This window comes from Heptranchias perlo, chromosome 39, assembly GCF_035084215.1.
Source record: "Heptranchias perlo isolate sHepPer1 chromosome 39, sHepPer1.hap1, whole genome shotgun sequence".
NCBI classification, from domain to species: Eukaryota; Metazoa; Chordata; class Chondrichthyes; order Hexanchiformes; family Hexanchidae; genus Heptranchias; species Heptranchias perlo.
This window is the reverse complement of record NC_090363.1, coordinates 4,500,607-4,514,739: the sequence shown is the minus strand read 5'-3', so window position 1 is coordinate 4,514,739 and position 14,133 is coordinate 4,500,607. Positions and strand designations below refer to the sequence as shown.

The window sequence follows — 14,133 nt, the reverse complement described above, 5'->3', positions numbered from 1 at the left end:
AGAAAGGCAAAAATAAAGCACAATGTGCGCCCGGTCCCCGCTCAGCTCTTACCAGGTTGGGAAGTCCGAGCGGTCCCAGGAGCGTAAACCCCCGGGTGGGAGCAGATTCCAATAACAGAATCTGGAGCCCTTTAAACACACCGGAGGTCCCGGGAATCCCCCGAGTGGGCACTTTAAACAGAAAAGTGTTTGAATAAATCACAGCAAGAAACTAAATCACTGACTGTGTTATTTTAACTTTCTCCCAGCTCCAGCCTCTCTGACTCTGGATCCGAACACAAACCATCCCTGGCTCATCGTGTCTGAGGACCGGACCAGTGTGAGAGACGGAGACAAACGACAGCCATTCCCTGACACTCCGGAGAGATTTGATTATTGGGCCTGTGTCCTGGCATCGGAGGGATTCACATCAGGGAGACACTACTGGGAGGTGGAGGTGGGGAACAAGACTTGGTGGCGTGTGGGACTGGCCCGAAAGTCTGCCAAGAGGAAAGGGGGAGTCGAAATGAGACCTGAGACGGGATACTGGACTGTGTGGCTGTTACCTGGAAGTGGCTATTTTGCTTACACCTCCCCCTCACGGACCCCCCTCACCCTGAGTGTGGATCCCCGGAAGATCGGGGTATACCTGGACTATGAGGGTGCTCAGGTGTCATTTTACAATGCGGACAACATGTCCCATCTCCACACTTTCACCCACACTTTCACTGAGAGACTCTTTCCGATCTTCAGTCCGGGTCTGAATGACGGAAAAAAACACAGCGCCACTGACAATTTGCGGGGTGAAAGTCACTAACAGGTCCATCCCATAATTCCACACCGCCTACCTGCCTCCTGCCAGCTGCAAACTGCTGGGGGTCGGCCTGAGTCAATAGGTGGAGTGGTGCGGATGGTCCAAATATCACCTGAGGTCATGGTGGGTACAACCAGGTGAAAATGTCTTCTTGGTGATATTTGTTGTTTAATCGGTGCAAAGAAAGAAAGAACCTGCATTTATATAGTACCTTTAGTGACCTCAGGATGTCGCCAATCTCTACACAGCCAATGAAGTAATTAGGAAGTGTCTTCACTGTTGTAATGTAGGAAACGCGGAAGCCAATTTGCACATAGCAATATCCCACAAACAGCACTCAGATAATGAACGGATTATTTATTTTAGTGATGTTGGTTGAGGGATATATATTGACCGGGACACCAGGGAGAACTCCCCTGCTCTTTTTCGAAATAGTGCCGTGGGATCTTTTACGTCCATCTGAGAGGGCAGACCTCGGTTTAATGTCTCATCCGAGAGACGCCACCTCCAATAGTGCAGCACTCCCTCAGTCCTGCACTGGAGTGTCAGCCTAGATTTTGTGCTCAAGACTCTGGAGTGGGACTTGAACGCACAACCTTCTGACTCAGCCATGGCTCAGTGGTAACATTCCAACACTGTGGAGTGGTGCAGTGGGACAAAATCTTGGCAATTGCTCCAGAGACTTCTGTAAAATTAAATAAGAGAACCTCAATAATATCGAGAATCATTGGGGCGCAGAGCCAGAGGAGAATTAAAACATGGGGAGTGCTTCCTCAGTACTGCACTGAAGTGTCAACCTGGATTATGTGCTCAAGTCTATGGAGTGGAAGAGAGGCAAGAATATTCCCACTGAGTGAAGGCTGTCAGTGAGTCAAGGCACACTCTGTGAATGGTGCTGAAATAACTAAGGAGAAAGCTTAAAGAGACCTAGGAGAGTAAACGCAATGTAATTATGGCCAAACAATGCAGAGCATCAATCAACAATCTAATAGGATGTTAAACTAACCGATGTCTAGAGGGGGCAACCAGAGTGGCTGTAGCAAAGGCTGGATTTGGGGAGTCTGGAGGAGCGTTCCTGCTCCTCCCAGTCCCACAGTAATGAAGGGGAACTTTCCTTTGGGATCCCCTTTGGCTGACTGCCAGCTGATAGTGCTCGAAATGTGCACAGTACATGCTCTGCCCAGTTCAGTCAAAATTTGTTAATCGGGGGCACGTGTACATCTAGAGAAGCTGGGATTCTGGGGAGATTTAAGGGGAGTGTTTAAAATCGTGACGAGTACTTGATAGAGTAAATAAGGAGAAACAGTTTCCAGTGGCAGAAGGGATGGTAACCAGAGGACACAGATTTAAGCCAATTGGCAAAAGATCCAGAGGCAACGTGAGAATTTTTTTCACGCAGCGAATTGTTATGATCTGGAATGCATTGCCTGAAACAGAATTGGAAACATACTTGAAGGGGAAAAATTTGCAGGGCTATGGGGAAAGAACAGGGGAATGGGACTAATTGGATGGCTCTTCCAAAGAGCCGGCACAGGCACAATGGACCGAATGGCCTCCTGTGCTGTATGATTCTGTGATTCTATATGACCCTAATTTGCATTTTAAATGGGCCTACCACCTGACTTGGGGCTGCAACGGCCACCCAGCAGTCGGTCCGGGGAAATATTGCCTTGGCCACAGTAACGAGGCGATATATCACTGCCCACCATTTTTGGGGGCACTAACGCCTCGTTTCCACCAGCGGGAGGCCTGAAAATTCACCCCAAAGTGTCATCAACATGTGGAGTGACATTCCAGATAGAGTAATGGAGACAAAAACCCTGGAATAATTTCAGAAACAATTCAGTACTACAATGGGAGGATGTTAAGATCTCTCTGGATGGATTAAGTTGGGCGCAATAGCCTTCCTCGTCTGTAATCATCTTGGAATCTTGTTTTGGTTCCCATGTGTGTTTCCAAATGTCAGTGGAACTCATTTCATGTCAATGTCCATAAGTCCACAGAAATGTAACTTTCCAGATGTATTTTGTTTCTGTCACTGTTCCAGCCAGAATATCGCAGAGTTGATACTTTTGCAATTGCCTTGATATGATTGATCTTGCTCCCACTAGCCTGACAATCTATTAAGCACAGAACACTCTCAGTGTGAGCAAAGGTTTGTATTTATTAGATTAGAAGGCAGCTTATCAGTGGAGGAGGTAACGCCTGCTCTTTACATAAGTTTTATGTAGCTCAATAATTTACCGAAATGTTTATTTTCCCATATTATTATGCCAACTACATCATATTAATAAAGTTAATGACTGTGACTATATGTAGTCATTAGTCTGCCTTTTGTAAGAGCTCAGGAAATAAATCTTTAAATACCAAATATTCTAAAATGTGCCTACATTTCTCCACGAGGGCCACAAGTTTAGCTTTTTGAAGCTGCCTGAACCAGTGAAGTAATGTCTGATGCATTGCAAAGTCCTGTACGTTGTAATGCTTTAATGTCCTGCATGTTGTAATGTCCAGTGCACTGCAGGGGCATGCGCCGGGAGGGGGCGTGTTCAGGCTGTTCAAACACCCCTGAAATTTCTATTTTTTTAAGTATATCGGACCGCTCCTTCTTTGGAAAGAACGTGCCTTCGATCACTTGATAGAACAAAGAAACAAGCATCCATTGCGAGTCAGTTCTGCAATATGACCGATATTGCAGTGAATAGTAGTGAAGTTATTGATTAGACTGGTAACCAGCGCTTGGACTTCCTGCTTTAGAGTTTTTGTCTGACAAGACTGTTTGTTCTTTTCATTTGCTTTATTTGAATTGTTAGATTAATGGAAGTAATAAAGGTGGTGAGACTGCTCTAAAGCCACATGGACCCTCATTGGATGAAAATTAATAAAGAACAAAAAAAATCAATTAAGGATCTGGGGGTGAAATTGGTCTTGGGCTGTAGTGTAAAATCGACTTCAATGGAAAAGGAAATCGGGCGGGTGTAAAACGGGCGGCTGATTCACGATCGCCTGTTTTACGCTCCTGTCCAAGACCAATATCGCCCCCGTTCAGTCTGGTTTCCCGGGAGCGATATCAACTTGAGGTGAAATTTGCGGAGGTCCCTCACACGCTGCGCCCGGCTGATCACAACATTGCGGGCGGACTGCCCACGATTTCCCTCCCACTCACATCACTTGATGAAAGTGCTATTTTCAGATAAGCTGCCCGGACCATGTGAGGCTCTGCCAGTTACACATGGCCTCGTAAAATTCCACCCTGGCTCTTTACACCTCCGGTGACATCCTGAATTTCCAGTAAAGTATGAAACTGGCCAAACATAAATATACTTGGGACATCTACACAGAGGGAAATAAAAATAAAACAGAGTAAGAAGTGATCTGGGATAAATTCTGAGGACAGTTCCACCTGTGAAAAGCAGCCTCTTGGTAAGTCAATTTCCTCACATGGGGCTCGAATTTAGCAGGCCTGCGGGTTCCCAGCGGGTGGTCCTCCGGGAGCGTCGAAAACGCGGACGGCGAAATTAGTGGGTTTCCCGCGCGATCGTAGCAGGCAATCCACTAATCGGATCCAATTACCTGCTCCTCCGGGGTCCACGGCGCTGGCCTGCGCGTGCGCAGTACGATCTGTCAGCTGGAGGCTCTCTAGTTAAAGGGGCAGTCCTCCACTGACAGATGCTGCAACCAATGGGACAAATTGCAGCATGGAGCAGCCCAGGGGGAAGGCTGCTCCCAGTTTAATGATGCCTCACCCCAGGTATCATCAGATGGGGTGAGGAGGAGGGGGAGGACACAGATCTTCCCCCCGGCGGGCGGGAGGAAGCGGCCTGCCTCTGCCACCAAGAAGGCCTGGCTCGAGGTGGCAGAGGGGGTCACCTGCGCCACCAACATATGGCCCACCTGCATACAGTGCAGGAGGCGCTGCAATGACCGCAGTAGGTCAGCCACAGTGAGAACACGAAGTCTTTCCCCTACACTCCGTCTGCCACAACACTGCCCCCACCCCAAATCTCCTTCGGCACCGCCAACACTATTCTGTCACATCACCCTTCATGCCCACTCACACCCCATCCTCATCTTACCTCCACCTACTCACCTCGCCAGTACTCATCCTGCCACTAACACGCGACCCAATCCTCATACAATCTCATGGCTCCATCCCATACTCACCCTCTCGTGCATCTCCCTCACGGCCAGCCTCACTCAACCTGCCACCACCTGTGCTGCAGCCACAGGGCATGCATCACCTATGTGCAGTAGGCAGGGTAAGGCAAACGTCTCGTCAGCATGAAGGGGGTGCACAAGGGTGTCTGAGGGTTTGTCATGGGTGTTACCCATATTGAATTTCAGAGCCACAAACAGCACACATTATATTGGCACCACCACTGCCATGTCTCCGCGAATCCTGTCCATTGTGTCCAATAATGCCCGCTCCTGGGTATCACTATGAGGACCCACCACTGATGCCACCCATCGTGTTACTGCAGAGTAGGTGCAGGTGTATTTGCAGGGCTCGTCCACGCAGACGACTGAGAGACATCGGCGGTGTAGCCGGCTGCACCCTGGAAGGATGCGGAGGAGAAGGTGTGGAGGACAGTGGTGACTTTGCCAGCGACAGGTAAGCAGTTGGTGCTGGGGCCAGCCAGGAGTAGCTCGGCATGAAAGAGGCTGCAGATCTCCACGACTACATGTCGAGCGAATCTGCGCCTCCCTGTGCACTGCTGCTCGGAGAGGTCCGGGGAGCTGCGCCTCAGTCTGTGGACCCTGTGGCGAGGGTAGTGCCCTCTGCGACGCGTCTCTCTCTGCGGTAGCCCTCCCTCCTGCTGTGCAGGTGGGCGTGCAACCACACCGTGTTGGGGGGATCCACGTCTCTGCGGCGGACGGCGTGGACTGCGAGGCTGCTGGTGCTGGTCATGCTCTTCGTCCTCCGAGGGTGTCCACACACCACCCAACTGGCAGGTGTTGGTCTGAGGGGTTGTGCAGGGTAGGTGTGTGGGTCCTCGGACTGGGGCTGCGGTTTCGTGTCGGTCTGTCCTCTGGCTTGGCCGGGGGGTGGTGGGGGGCAGGGGTTGCCCTATGTGACGCGGTGGCCTCCTGCGTGGGTGAGGGCTCTCCCCCGTGGAGCGCACCTTGGCACCTGCCACAGGCTGCTGGCTGCAACACGCCTGGTTTGAAGGGTCCTGTTTCCCCCAGTGTGGGAAACTGACTGCTTTGAACCTAAAATCCCACACTTCCTCTTTTGACAGCTGCTTCAGCTCATTAACTGACCACAACGAGCAAGTTAAGTACTCTCAAGTGGAACCCCGCTGGCTTTAATTGCCTGCGGGATTCCCACCAGCGGGGCTTTCGCGCGCAGCCCCGCACATCAGCGCGGTACCCGGAAGTGGCCGGGATTTCGTCCGAATCCGGTCACGTGATCGGAGATCGGGATTTTCGGGGCCCCCCCGCTGGAAACCCGCAGGTAACCCGACCCTAAAATCGAGCCCTTTATTTGCTTCACTAAAAAGATTCTCATATTCTTTTTGGATAAAATTGTTATTGTTGGTGAACTAGAGGCCAGTAAACATGAAATTAATAACCATTTCCATGACTGGAGCAATAAAGAAATTAAAACAAACAGCTGGAAATCTGATAGATAGATGGTGGAAATACACAGGTCGGTCATCACCTGTGGAGAGAGAAGACAGGTTAACATTTTGGGTATGCACCCTGCATCGGAACTGGGAACTGAAAGATCAGCAAGGGCCTCTGTAGGGCTGGGGAAAAGAAGGGGGAGAGAAGAAACAAATGGTAGGAGGAATAAGGAGGCCACATACTCCTTGGTAAATAAGAGTCTAAATGGGCTAGAGGAGCAGAGGGATCTAGGGGTACAGATTCACAAATCATTAAAAGTAGCAACGCAAGTGAACAAGGCCATAAAACAGGCAAAGAAAGCACTGGGGTTCATTTCTAGTGGAATAGAATTGAAACTCAGGGAAGTTATGTTAAACGTGTATAGAACCTTGGTTCGACCACACTTAGAGATTTGAGAGGTTATACCCATCAGGAAAGATTGAACAGGCTGTGGCTCTTTTCTCTAGAGAAGAGAAGACTGAGAGGTGACCTGCCTTTAAAATTATGAAGGGGTTTGATAGGGTAGATGTAGAAAAGGATATGCAGATAAGGTTAGATGAAGTAGGGTGGGAGGAGGCTCGTGTGGAGCAGACACCAGTATAGACCCGTTAGACTGAATGGCTTGTTTCTGTGCTATAAATTCTATTTAGGAAGGATGTGAAGGTCCTAGAGAGGGTGCAGAAAAGATTTACTAGAATGGTTCCAGGGATGAAGGACTTCAGTTATGTGAATAGACTGGAGAAACTGGGGTTGTTTTCCTTGGAACAGAGAAGGTTAACAGGAGATTTGATAGAGGTGTTCACAATCATGAGGGGTCTAGACAGAGTAGATAGAGAGAAACTGTTCCTATTGGCAGAAGGGTCGAGAACTAGAGAACACAGATTTAAGGTAATTGGCAAAAGAATCAAAGGCGACATAAGGAAACACTTTATTATGCAGCAAGTGGTTATGATTTGGAATGCACTGCCTGAAAGGTTGGTGGAGGCGGATTCAATTGTGGTTTTCAAAAGGGAATTGGATAAGTACTTGAAGGAAAAAATTTGCAGGGCTACGGAGAAAGGGCGGGGGAGTGGGACTAGCTGGATTGTTCTCACAGAGAGCCGGAATGGGCTCGACGGGCTGTAACCATTCTATGATTCTATGTAAAATGATGTGAAAACAGCAATAGATGATCAGTTGTGGAGAGGAAGTTACCGGGTAGAATGGGGTGTGCAGTGCAGGGACCTGGTGACCTTCCTGCCTGTAATGTTGCTCCCCAGGTGGACGGTGAACCTCCATCGCCGTGTTTGAGATGGATTCCAGCTGTCCGGTTCTTCACTTCCGTTTCATCCTTCGCCTCATCCGGCGCTTTAACAAAAACAACTTTTAGTTTCTTCCTTCCAGGTGTCGGCTTCACCGGCTCTTAGACCAGGAGGTGTCCAAGATCCAGTTTCATGGCCATCTGATTCCACTGTGAATCTTCACCCATTCCCCGCCTTTCCCCTTCACTGGAGCTGGTTTCTCCACTATGGCCATTCTGCTCGTGCTCGCACATCCTCCAATCTCAGGCTCACCTTTTCCCGTTCTCTCCGGCCGCTCGTGCTTTGACCGTTGGGGTTTGATGCTCCGCTCGCGCCCGTCCATCAGCCGCCTTCACTCTTTCTCTCTCTGTGTCGTGCCCCTCTATTCGTCAGTTAAATATCATTTATAATGAGATATATTGGAGCAGGGAAATGGAAAAGCAGAGGGAAGTTCAACCGGGAGAGGTTCAGCTTCGCCCCACGTTGGAAGGAGCAAAACACGAAGGCTGAGAAAAGGGAAGAGTTGAGAGAAAAGATGAAAAGCTGGTTGAGTGAAGCGGACTGGGATGAGGAGGTGGTGACAGTGAGCTTCCTCTCTGAGACCAAATCTATGGAGCACGTACACCGAGTGACCAAATCCAGGGACGACTTATACTAAGAGACTAAATCCAGGGGCCACTTACACCGAGAGACCAAATCCAGTGACCAATTACACCGAGAGACCAAATCCAGTGACCAATTACGTCGAGAGACCAAATCCAATGACCACTTACAGTGATGATGTGGAGATGCCGGTGATGGACTGGGGTTGACAATTGTAAACAATTTTACAACACCAAGTTATAGTCCAGCAATTTTATTTTAAATTCACAAGCTTTCGGAGGCTTCCTCCTTCGTCAGGTGAACGATGTGAAAATGAAAAATTTTTCATTTCACATCGTTCACCTGAGGAAGGAGGAAGCCTCCGAAAGCTTGTGAATTTAAAATAAAATTGCTGGACTATAACTTGGTGTTGTAAAATTGTTTACACTTACAGTGAGACATCAAATCCAGTGACCACTTACACCGAGAGATCAAATCCAGGGACTATTTACATCGTATGGCCAAATCCAGTGACCACTTATACTGAGACTAGAAAATGGGAATCAGAGTGCCAAAATCTCAAAGTCTAATTTGCTTGATGTCTTTTTCTGTGAGAAATGTAGAGATGTGGAATAAGCCCAAATATACAAAGGGAGCCTCAGTCAGGTGTAAGGTCCCTCATTTCCGTATTCAAAGGTTCTAACGCCTGTTTCAGGCCTGGGTCCTGGACACCGCTTTTACTGCCTTTACCAATATGGCGGGCAGTGCATTTCTGGCGTGTAATGAGCGCCCGCTGTACACCCACATTACGGGCTCTGTGCCGTTGAATTTCACGGCCCACAAGTTTCCCAGATGTACTCCAACACTCCCCATAAGTATATACAATTGGTGAAAGTATGTTCCAGAATATAATGAAGTAGATTTTAGTCTTTATCGCCTGGGTGTTAAGTGTTACTTGGGCAGAGTACTGAAAGGAAAATGTGGGGCAGAGGATCGTACGATGATAACAGAAACAGCCTGATTTCCCTTTCATTCATTTCAATAGACATTTATTTTGGGTTCTGTTCCCAGCTGTCCGACCAGATTTTCCTTTCTGCTCCCCGCCCAGGTGATGCCTAATGCAGCGGTTCTAGAAACGGAACTGAAACAGAAACAGCAGATTTCCGAAGTTCGGGTACGGCCTCCCTGTGCTGATTTTCTTGGCCTGCTAATGTCACCGAACTAATCAGCCTCCCACAATATCTACAGAATCCCGGGAATATCTGCAACCTCCCGGGGATGAGTTGCCGTGATCTTGACAATTAGGGGGTGATTTTAAACCCCAAGAACGGGTGGGTTGGGGGCAGGTGGGAGCTGAAAATAGTTGGTTTTTTGGGTCGCAACTGCAAAATTTTCGGACTGTGCATTCCCAGTGGGAAGCCTGGACTTTTACACGCCCACGTTAAACCTGGAAATAAAGCTGGGTTGCAGTTGCAACCCAAAAAACAACTATTTTCAACTCCCACCCGTCCCCAACCCACCTGTTCTTGGGGGTTAAAATCATCCCCTTAGTTTGTTATTATTTCTGTGATGCCCAAGCTTAATATTCTCCTGAAACTCACATTGTAATCCAGTTACAGTTATGTGTTGTGGGTGTGTCTTGTTGTACCCTGTCAATTCTGGTATCATTCTTGTAATTTTTTCTGCACTTTCTCCAGTACTTCTATATCCTTTTTTGTAATACCCTCTTTCTATCTGTGTGTCGGCTGCAATGAGAATTTGGAATTATCAGCAGCTTGTAACAATATGGGTGTAATTTCTGCTGTCCGGATATAGACGGTCAGTCTCTGATTTGTGTTTTATATATTTCAGGGGAAAACTTGTCAGAAGAGGAGGTAGGAAATGCTCTTTACTGAAACTCTGCATAGTTTGGTAAAATAATTCAGAGAAGTGTTTATGGTCAATTTATAACCAACTGTTTGATATTTACAGGATTAGCGAGGATGGTCATTAGCAGATGCCGCCCTGTCTATCGAAAAAATCAACGGCCCTTTACAGTACACAGTGTGGAGAGAAATGATTGATGCCATTAACCCCGGTAAAACTCATTTAGGTTCCTTTGTCCTGATTTATAACTTTTTTATGTATAACTAATCAAATTATAACAAAGAAAATATCTTTAAGTACTAAGTAGTTGCAAAGGATCACGTTAAAACCAACCCTGAGTGGAATTAAAGTGTTATTCATGCACCAAATCCACCTTCTAAGCAGCATCGCCTTCAACTCGTCAGCTGAAAATTTCAGCTCTCCCAATATGACCAACACAGGGATCCTCCGATAAACCACTGCCTCCAGAAACTTGCAATAGTTTGCAAACTTCAGCAAGGGGCAACTCCCAAACCCCCTGCCAGCGGAACCTTTCCTCCTCTACAATAGGACATCCACATGATGTATCTCCACTTTGGTTGGTTAGTGTGTTGTCCATGGGTGGGGCGAGTGTGAGGAATGCTGATGTGGGGAACGCGGGGTCTCCTCACTCGGGGGCACAGAACTGAAGCATCACTTTGGGTTCTCCTGTTATTCGAATTTCATTAGGACGGAGCGGCCTCCTTCTCCAGGAATGTGTATCGCCAGAGTAATGAGGAGGTTCCTGTTGATTAGTGTGACTACCTCCAGCTCCTGGCTGAGGAGAAGGCGGCCAGCATTTGTCCCACCCACTCGCTCATAAACTTGGTGTGTTCTGAGGGCGGTGAGGAGGGTCTCCTGTAGAAATGTCACTTCCATCTGTCCTTTTATGTAGATCGGGTTTGTTTTATTTGATTATGTGTTGGAGTCTGTTGAGATTCATGGATATAATTTTGTTGCTGGGCTGTATTCAGGGTGATGTCGGTTTGCTGTGTCCAGAGTGTTTTTTTCTGCTGGGGGCGGCAGGGGTGGGGGGAGGGGGGTCTCGGAATCTGGGCGCTGCCCGGTTGTTCCAGTTTTGCTTGCGTTCCTGGTCAGACTGTTGGACAGATCGAGTTGTGGGCAGCAGCTTCTTTATCCCCTTGCTTCTCTACTTTTCCCCCTTGAATTCTTTATTCTCTCCCTTCCTTAATGTTTGCCCGCGTTAGCTCTTCCCCACCCCCTCTGCGGGATCTGTTCTTATTCCCATTCCCTCTGATGAGTTTAGTTTCTTTCCGCTCTCTCTTGTTTCTCATTCCCTTCTTCAGCAGTTCCCCTCCTTACTTTTTTTTCTTTCTTTCCCTTTGGTGTCTGTATCTTCCCCCTCTCCCCTCAGCGATCCCGTTGATTGGTGATGTGGGGGTATCAGGGGTGATGCCTCCGGGCCGAGATTGTGCCTCCAAACCACGTCGGAGCCTCTTGGCGCCGGTTCCTTGTGAATCTCTAAAGGCCCCTGGGTCACTGTGCAGGGGCTGAGAGCCGCAGGGGACTGGGGGGCCGCAGGGTTCATTGCAGCGGGTCAGGATCGACGCAGGACGCCGGGGGCTGAAGAAAGGCAAAAATAAAACACAATGTGGGTGATCTTAACCCCCAAGAACTGGTGGGTTGGGGGCGGGTGGGAGTTGAAAATAGTTGTTTTTTTGGGTCGCAACTGCAACATTTTCGGACTTTGCATTCCCAGTGGGAAGCCTGGACTTTTACACACCCACGTTAAACCCGGAAATAAAGCCGACAACTATGTTCAACTCCCACCCGCCCCCAACCCACCTGTTCTTGGGGGTTAAAATCACTCCCAGTGTGCGCCCGGTCCCCGCTCAGCTCTTACCAGGTTGGGAAGGCAGAGCGGTCCCAGGAGCGTAAACCCCCGGGTGGGAGCAGATTCCAATAACAGAACCTGGAGCCCTTTAAACACACCGGAGGTCCCGGGAATCCCCCGAGTGGGCACTTTAAACAGGAAAGTGTTTGAATAAATCACAGCAACAAACTGAATCACTGACTGTTATTTTCACTCTCCCCCAGCTCCAGCCTCTCTGACTCTGGATCCGAAGACAAACCATCCCGGGCTCATCGTGTCTGAGGACCGGACCAGTGTGAGAGACGGAGACAAACAGCAGCGGCTCCCTGACACCCCGGAGAGGTTTGATCTCTGGCCCTGTGTCCTGGGATCGGAGGGATTCACATCAGGGAGACATTACTGGGAGGTGGAGGTGGGGGACAAGACTGTGTGGTGTGTGGGAGTGGCCCGAGAGTCTGCCGAGAGGAAAGGGGGAGTCGGCCTGAGTCCTGAGACCGGATACTGGACTGTGGGGCTGTTCCCTGGAAGACGCTATCGTGCCGGCACCTCCCCCTCACGGACCCCCCTCACCCCGAGTGTGGATCCCCGGAAGATCGGGGTGTACCTGGACTATGAGGGCGGACAGGTGTCATTTTACAATGCGGACAACATGTCCCATCTCCACACTTTCACCGAGAGACTCTTTCTCATCTTCAATCCGGGATGGAATAAAGACGGTAAAAACTCAGCACCGCTGACAATCTGCGGGGTTAAAGGTCACTGACCGGTCCATCCCATAATTTCACACTGCCAGCTGTAAACTGCTGGGTGTCGGTCTCACTCACAGGTGGTGCGGATGATCCAAATGTCACCTGAGGTCAGGGCGGGTACAACTGAGTGACTGTGTCCTCTGGTTACCAACCCTCCTGCCTGTGGAAACATTTTCTGGTTATTTACTCCTTCAGAACTCCTCTTTTGAACACTTCTATTAAATCTCCCCTTAACCTCCCCTGCTCTGAGGAGAACAATCCCAGCTTCTCCAGTCTCTCCACGTAACTGAAGTCCCACATCCCTGGTACCATTCTAGTAAATCTCTGCACCCTCTCCAAGGCCTTGACATCCTTCCTAAAGTGCGGTGCCCAGAAATGGAACACAACAGGACAGCTCAGGCCTAACCTGTGATTTATAAAGGTTGACATTAACTTCCTTGCTTTTGTGCTCTATGCTTCTATTTGTAATCTCTAAAAAAAAAATTGTTAGTATTGGACAAAAATGATGCAGTGGTTATTTAATATTCAGATAATTATTTTTATAATTACAGATTGCTATGATCCCATATGCTTTTCTTAACAGCCTTCTCGACTTGTCCTGCCACCCTCAAAGATTTGTATACGTGATCCCCCAGAAGAAATTTGACATGATGACCTTCCCTGTTGAATTGCCTCCCATGGGGGCGGAGGGGGGTCATTTGAAAGTTAAGGAACATTCACATTATTCAAATAATCATTAAGGTCGCACAAGACAATTTCTGGGCTTTTGATCTTTAATAATGACCCCGTGACCCCGGACTTGTGACCATGGGATGAGGACTGAGGGTCAGTACTGGCGGTGATGCCTTTGAGAGGTGAAGATCCTGCCACGCATGTAGCCACAGTATTTATATGGCTGGTCCAGTTAAGTTTCTGGTCAGTGGTGACCCCCAGGATGTTGATGGTGGGGGATTCGGCGATGGTAATAATGCCGTTGAATGTCAAGGGGAGGTGGTTAGACTCTCTCTTGTTGGAGATGGTCATTGCCTGGCACTTGTCTGGCGCGAATGTTACTTGCCACTCATGAGCCCAAGCCTGGATGTTGTCCAGGTCTTGCTGCATGCGTGCTTGGACTGTTTCATTATTTGAGGGGTTGCAAATGGAACTGAACACCGTGCAATCATCAGCGAACATCCCCATTTCTGACCTTATGATGGAGGGAAGGTCATTGATGAAGCAGCTGAAGATGGTTGGGCCTAGGACACTGCCCTGAGGAGCTCCTGCAGCAATATCCTGGGGCTGAGATGATTGGCCTCCAACAACCACTACCATTTCCTTTGTGCCAGGTATGACTCCAGCCACTGGAGAGTTTTCTCCCTGATTCCCATTGACTTCAATTTTACTAGGGCTCCTTGGTGCCACACT

At 48.7% G+C, this 14,133-nt stretch overlaps 1 protein-coding gene across 1 annotated transcript in view; it reads left to right on the top strand.

The window, feature by feature from the left end:
- LOC137304974 (uncharacterized) overlaps positions 1–14,133 on the top strand; it is a 45,408-nt gene that overhangs the window by 7,293 nt on the left and 23,982 nt on the right. The window contains exons 6-8 of the mRNA XM_067973749.1: positions 249–790; positions 8,978–9,116; positions 12,205–12,696. Of these exons, the coding sequence (XP_067829850.1) occupies positions 249–790; positions 8,978–9,116; positions 12,205–12,696 (1,173 nt within the window). The remainder of the gene's footprint in view (positions 1–248; positions 791–8,977; positions 9,117–12,204; positions 12,697–14,133) is intronic.